General features: G+C 54.5%; 1 protein-coding gene across 1 annotated transcript; it reads left to right on the top strand.

Moving 5' to 3' along the window:
* The first annotated feature begins 32 nt into the window (after positions 1 to 32).
* FAM131B (family with sequence similarity 131 member B) lies at positions 33 to 5,066 on the top strand. The gene is made up of 5 exons (XM_040471712.1): positions 33 to 103; positions 363 to 456; positions 735 to 932; positions 3,303 to 3,446; positions 3,645 to 5,066. Exons 1-5 carry the CDS (start codon positions 35 to 37, stop codon positions 4,115 to 4,117), a joined length of 978 nt encoding a protein of 325 aa, XP_040327646.1. The 5' UTR covers positions 33 to 34; the 3' UTR covers positions 4,118 to 5,066.
* The last annotated feature ends 1,649 nt before the right edge of the window (positions 5,067 to 6,715 follow it).

The raw sequence follows: 6,715 nt of genomic DNA on the forward strand, positions 1-6,715 counted from the left end.
GGGGGGGGGGCGGCTTGCATTTCTGGAAGTGCCTATGATCCCCGCTCCCTTTTCTCTCTCCTCACAGCAAACCCGAACTGACTTCTCCTGGGATGGCATCAATGTGAGTTCCCCCCCCCCCCCCCCCCGGTTTTCTCTAGCTCCTCTCCCTTATATTCTCCCTTAGACTGGCTACAGAACACAGCTGTTCTAGGTTCCCTACCGACCTGCCATGCTTTTCAAGGGCAGTTAGGGGATGAGCTTCCTTGGGACTCCTGGGTGTAATGAATGGTTCCCTTATCACCTGCCCTGGCTCAGGCCCTTCCTTCCTTCTGGAAACCGTGAACTCTCCTCTGCCCCTCCTCCCACATTCTCTATCCCAGCTCTCCATGGAGGACACCACTTCCATTCTGCCGAAGCTTAAGCGAAATTCTAATGCCTACGGCATTGGGGCCCTGGCCAAATCATCATTCTCAGGTGAGACTCCCGACCTGGGGATGTGTCCAGAGAGGAGAATCTCTACAGACTCCTGGTCTCGATCTCCTTGCTCCTTCGGATCTAAAGAAGACCCCCCCCCCGACCTATTTGCCCTTTCCTTCATGCCCTCCTGTCCAGGCTGCCCCTCATATGGAGGCCTAAGGGATCCCTTCCCTCATTGGGCGGAGTCCCATGGGACTCGGGTGGGGCTACCGGGTGGGTCTTGTATGGGCATCCTGTGATATTCTGGAGGATGTGGGGAATGTCTGGCCCCTCAGGGATTTCTCGCAGCATGAAGGACCATGTGACGAAGCCTACAGCCATGGGGCAAGGCCGGGTGGCCCACATGATTGAGTGGCAGGGCTGGGGGAAGGCACCAGCCATTCAGCCGCAACACAGCCACGAGGCGGTGCGCAGGGATACCGATGCCTACTCCGACCTCAGCGATGGCGAGAAGGAGGCACGTTTCCTAGCAGGTACTTGTTCTTGGGACCCCCAAGAGACACGTGTTCAGGATGGCCAGAGAGTGACCTTCCAACCTGATCCCCTCTGGCAGGACTTGCTCTATCCATATCGTGACCATAAGACTTAATTTCCCAATCAGCTCTGATTTCAGGCACTTGGACTTAATTGATTTGGATAAGGGTCTTCAAACTTATTTTCATTATCATCTCAGAAGTTAAGAATTACATGGGATTGTGGGTCCACCTGTTCCGGATGCCTTCTCTTCTACATGGGAGGACTGTCAATACCTGAAGGAAAGGCAGGGGCCTCTGACTCTGAAAGGCTCTCCTTCTACCCATGTTCTTTGTTTTTGTTTCTTTTTGAGAGAGAAGGAGGGGGGTGGAGAGCAGATGAGAGCCGGGTAGAGGGGCAGAGGGAGAGAGAGAGAATCCCAAGCAGCCCCATGCTCACTGTGGAGTCTGACGCAGGACTCCATCCCACAGCCCTGGGATCATCACCTGAGCCGAAGTCAAGAGTCCGATGCCCAACTGACTGAACCATTTAGGCCCCCCTCTACCCATGATTCTTGAGGAAAAAGAACAGAAGGCTGTGGGGATCCCTTCTAGCCTTTGCCCCTCAGCACCTTGCAGTAGAGGATTCCCTTACTTGGCTCATTACTTGTGACAGCCGCTAGGTCAAGGGGCCTGGGTGAGGAGAGGGTCGTATACAGAAGAGGTTTCTTTCCGGGAAAGCGGTATTGCTACAAGACAGGCATATAGCATACCTACAACAGTGACCAAGCCCCTCTAACACGTCTCCATAGATACGTAGGAAGAATGAGATCCAGAAGAGAAGAGAGGGCTCTCGGTGTTGGTGGTGTGGATGGTGGAAGAACTCTCCATGAGGAGGGGAGCCAAACATGTAGTGGGTAGGGAGTAGTTTAGGGCAGCTGGCTATGTAAACTTCAACTTAGGACTTTGACTGGGATGGGGACTCCCGAGTCTACCCATCCTCCCTAGTCTATTCTCCCGCCCTTCTCCTTCCAGTTTCTTGAACTTTCCACTTTTTTTTTAAATGTTTATTTTATTTTTATTTTTGAGAGAGAGTGCACACACATGTGTGAGTGGGGGAGGGGGAGAGAGAGAATCCCAAGAGGAATCCATGCTGTCCGTGCAGCCCCCAATGTGGGGCTCGATCCCACAAACGACTTGAGACTAAATCAAGAGTCGGGCATGCAACCGTCTGAGCCACCCAGGTACCCCTCTTGACCTTTCCACTTAAAACTACTATGGACCTACAAGCCCATGGTACTCCTTCAGGGATTCTCTGTTGAACCTGAACCCTCTCATTTAGATTCCTCTGTCTTTGACTACTAGCTAACATTCTTTTTTTTTTTTTTTTTTTTTTTTTGTTTAAAATTTTTTTTTTTTCAACGTTTATTTATTTTGGGGACAGAGAGAGACAGAGCATGAACGGGGGAGGGGCAGAGAGAGAGGGAGACACAGAATGGGAAACAGGCTCCAGGCTCTGAGCCATCAACCCAGAGCCCGACGCGGGGCTCGAACTCACGGACCGCGAGATCGTGACCTGGCTGAAGTCGGACGCTTAACCGACTGCGCCACCCAGGCGCCCCTAGCTAACATTCTTAAAACCTTCTAAAGATAAACTTCTGGGAATTCCTCATTTCAATCCCTTTGGATATCTTACCAGAAGACCCCTTAACTCTAGGAATTCTTTTTTTTTTTTTTTAAGTTTATTTATTTATTTGGCGGGGGGAGGAGGAGGAATGGGGGTGGAGCAGAGAGGAACTAAGCAGGTTCCATGCTCAGTGCAGAACCTGATGTGGGGCTTGATCTCACAACTGTGAAGTCATGACCTGAGCCAAAATCAAGAGTCAGTTGCTTAACGAACTGAGCCATCCGGGTGCCCCAACTCTAGGAATTCTTAATCTGACCTTCCGGGAAATCTCATGCGGTTTTGCCCTATTTTGGGGCATATGCAAAGTCTGTGTTGTCCAGTAGAGTAGCCACTGGCCACATGGTGGCTACTGAGAACTTGAAATGTGGCCAGTCTGAATGGAGATGCACCGTCAGTATAAAATACCCACTGGATTTCAGAGACTCGTCTAAATAAAATAATGTAAACGATCTCATTAATCATTTTTATGTGGATTAAGTGTTGAAAGAAAATCTAATATATATTGGGTTAAGTAAGATATATTATAACAATTAATTTCATCTGTTTCTTTTAAAGTGTCTTTACTATGGCTACTAGAACATTTTAAATTACCAAAGTGGCTTGCATTATATTTCTGTTGAACGGCGCTGCCTCGCTGTCCCTCTACCCCCTGCATGTGTCTAAGGGTTCCCAGAGCTATCTCGTGCCAACCACTGTTCTTCTAGGTGTCATGGAGCAGTTTGCCATCTCCGAGGCCACACTCATGGCCTGGTCTTCCATGGATGGTGAGGACATGAGCGTCAACTCCGCCCAGGAGCCATTGGGCTGCAACTACAGTGACAACTACCAGGAGCTGATGGAGAGTCAAGGTGAGGGATGGTTCCTCTCAGGCCAAGGAGGCCTCCTCTGCTATCTAGGCTGCCTCTCTTCCTCTCTGTTCTTCTGAGACTTTCTGTTCATCTCAGCTTTCCTACTCTCCTCCCCGCGGTCTCCCTCTCATCCTCTGTGCTGTTGTTACTGCCTTTGACGTTCTGTAACCCTGCCGACCTCCGTGATTCTCTTCACAGATGCCCTTGCTCAAGCCCCCATGGATGGATGGCCTCACTCCTATGTGTCCCAGGGCATGTACTGTCTGGGGTCGTCAGATGCCTGGGAAGCCAGTGACCAGTCCCTCATCGCCTCCCCGGCCACAGGATCCTATCTTGGCCCTGCATTCGATGACTCACAGCCTAGCTTGCATGAAATGGGGCCTTCCCAACCTGCTTCCGGGTACTCTGCTCAGGAGCCTCCACCTTTGCTGGGGGCGGACGCTGACTGGGCTCCGGGGGGCGGTGGGGTGGACCTGGCTAGGGGCCCTGCTGAGGAGGAGAAGAGGCCGTTGGCCCCCGAGGAGGAAGAGGATGCAGGATGCCGGGACCTGGAGTCACTTTCCCCACGAGAAGACCCTGAGATGGCCACTGCCCTCAGCCGGAAGGTGTCTGATGTCACGTCCTCAGGGGTGCAGTCCTTTGATGAGGAGGAGGGCGAGGCTAACAACTAGCTTCCACCCACTCCACGCCTAGCCTTCCACTCCCAGCTGAGGGGCCTGGCTGCAACAACACCCTCCCTTCCCCCAGCAGTACAGCTGAGACCCGGGCAGAAGACCACGAGGAACCCAGGAGTTGCCTGTCCTCGCCAGGAAAATGGAGAGCCAGGGTGGGATTTAATCCAGGCATATGCTGTAGAACCACAGGTCCGGGAACTGAGGCCCAGGCAACCAGATGGCCGTGAACTTTGCTTGGCTGCGGGCTTCCGGGTCTGTGATGATGAAGCTCCAGGGCATCTCCCGAGGTCGGGAGCACAGAGCGGCTTGTAGCCGTCGATGGGGATCTCACTTCTTCACTTTCTCATTCGTCTTCCAGGAGCCCTGACTGTGGCTGTGGGAATGCCTCCTTTCTCCATGTCACTCTTGCTTTTCCCGACTCTGTGTTTTCTCTGGCTGTGGCCCCAGCTCATCCCCACCGTGAGGAACAGACCTCAGGGGCTATTGGTTTGGCTCGACAGGCACAGGGGAAGCCACCGAAAGGCACAGGTTCTTAGAGGGTTGAGAATCTGCCCTCGGCGAAAAATTGGCTTCTGAGATCGGGAGTCATGGGGGAGGTGCGTGTGGCAGCTGGGATGCACAGGGACTCGAACTCGATTCTTTACATCAAGGCCTGCCCACAGCCCAGAAAGTCACCGATGAGACCAAGAACAAACATGGCCGCCTGTTCTGGGACCTTGACTATCCCATGGCTGGAAGGAGGATCCAAGGATCTGGGGCTGGGGCTGGCTGCTCCAGCTCTTGCTTCCTTTTCTGCCTTCTTCTGGCTCCTGCTCTGGGAACCCTGGCCCTGAGGGGGTGACGCAGAATGCAGGTGTCCTGGCCAAACGGGGAAGCATGAGGGCTGTGTCTCCCTCCATCCACCCTCTAATTCTCTGGAGCTGTTTACACTTTTCTCTTTGCCTTTTCTACATTTTTATAACTTCTTGGGGACTCAGGGTTGAGTGGGGTGGAGGGAGGAGGCCGGTGCTGTCAGGCCCCAGCCAGGGTGGGCTGTTTGTGAAAGAGCAGTGTGGGCACATGGCTCCTTTGCCCCTTCTTCAGCTGCTCCCAGGACTCCAAAGAGGGCCTCACAGGTGTTCTCCCTCCCTCCCCAGGCCTCCTGTGGAGGAAGAGAGGAGAATCAGAGTATTCTTCCTTCCAGGACAGGTGACAGTGAGGCATACGCCCCTGGAACGGCGTGCCCTCCCCCACCCAGTTCCCACTGTGGTGGGGACCTCTGTGTGGCGCTTCTGTGAGAGATCCTGACAGCAGGGGCCGGGGGTAGAGCGAAGGCCGCCGCAGCTGTGGAGCTGGACGGCACACTGCCCTCCCTGCTGCAGTGACACAGGGACACTGTGGGTAGGAGAGAGAAGCTGAGGGCTTCCTTGTTGCCTCTCGTGCCCGACGAAGGCTGCGGGTCCAAGGCCTTGTGTCCCACCCAAAGTTTGTCAGGGGCCCTACCACTTTCTCCTCCGCCAGGAAGGGAGCACTGTCCCAGACCCTGGGCAGAACTGCACCCCCCCCCCCACCATGCCCCAGACTTCTGTTTCTTTGGAATGAGGAGGCTGAGAGTCGGGGTGTTTCTGTCCATCCATGACCCCACCCCCACGGAGTTCACCCTTTCATCTGTGCTCCTAAAATGCAGCCGAGAACAAGGGCCCGTGTCCTCCAGGGGAGGGGAGAATGGTTTTCCTGGGGTCGGTCTTTGGAGGACCCAGGAGTGGGCACGGTGAGCACACGTAAGCAAAGTCACCTTTTCTACAACTGTCTCAACAGAAGACCCCTCGCGTGTTTGAAAATGTGACCTGCCTCAGGTGGCGGCAGGACCAGTAGCTGGGAGCTCTGGAAGTGGCCTCGCGTGGCCCTCACGCCAGACTCCTGCCGCGGGTCCTCGGGGGTTTTGCATGCTGGCGAGTCCCTGTGTCCTCGCCTGTGCCACCTGCCGTCTCGGCGCACCACCTTTCCCTCTTAGCCTCACCCCCTTCGTGCCTATGTTCTGCCCCCGTGCCCGGACCGCGGCGGCCATCCAGTCCAGCGGGTTCGTTCATTACAGTTCCTTTTTGCTCAGGGCCTGTGGAGTCGGGAAAGGTGGACTGAAGCGGCGTTCTCCCCGTCCTCCCTTCCTCCCTCCCTTCTCCCAGGAAGCCAGATGGTCCCTGAAACAGTGGCTGGAACTGGGAGGGAGCCTAGCAGACTTTGCATGAGGAGGGGTCTTGCAGACCAGAGGTCAGGTGGGGGCCTGCATTTCCCACTCTGAAGAGGAAGAACCAAGGACCTGCCCTGGGACCCTCTTAGGACTCTGACGGAGGGAGGAACTGCTCTCCGGTGCTGGGGGCAGGTGCATGGGGTTTGCTTATAGCCTATTCTAGGGGGAGGGGAGGGGCATGTGCAGGAAGAGGCTGTGGGGGGGCGGGGGGGTTGCTTTTCCTTTGGGGTTAAAGGCTGTGCAGCACGTTTTACGACAGTCCTGGAACAGGGCTGTTTTTATATTCTTGTGAATGAAACTGCTCTTGCTCAATGATTTTCCTTTGGGGGGGAGGGGGGTGCACTTTCATTTTCAAATCACTTTATTAA

This window comes from Herpailurus yagouaroundi, unplaced genomic scaffold (assembly GCF_014898765.1).
Source record: "Herpailurus yagouaroundi ecotype Mexico unplaced genomic scaffold, PumYag 100, whole genome shotgun sequence".
NCBI classification, from domain to species: Eukaryota; Metazoa; Chordata; class Mammalia; order Carnivora; family Felidae; genus Herpailurus; species Herpailurus yagouaroundi.

What these genes read in the sequence shown, in the direction of transcription:
- FAM131B (XM_040471712.1), top strand. Translation starts at nt 35, where the DNA reads ATGATCCCCGCTCCCTTTTCTCTCTCCTCACAGCAAACCCGAACTGAC. An exon ending in GGAGGCACGTTTCCTAGCAG is followed by an intron (nt 933 to 3,302) that starts GTACTTGTTCTT and finishes CTGTTCTTCTAG; the next exon opens with GTGTCATGGAGCAGTTTGCC. An exon ending in GGAGCTGATGGAGAGTCAAG is followed by an intron (nt 3,447 to 3,644) that starts GTGAGGGATGGT and finishes TTCTCTTCACAG; the next exon opens with ATGCCCTTGCTCAAGCCCCC.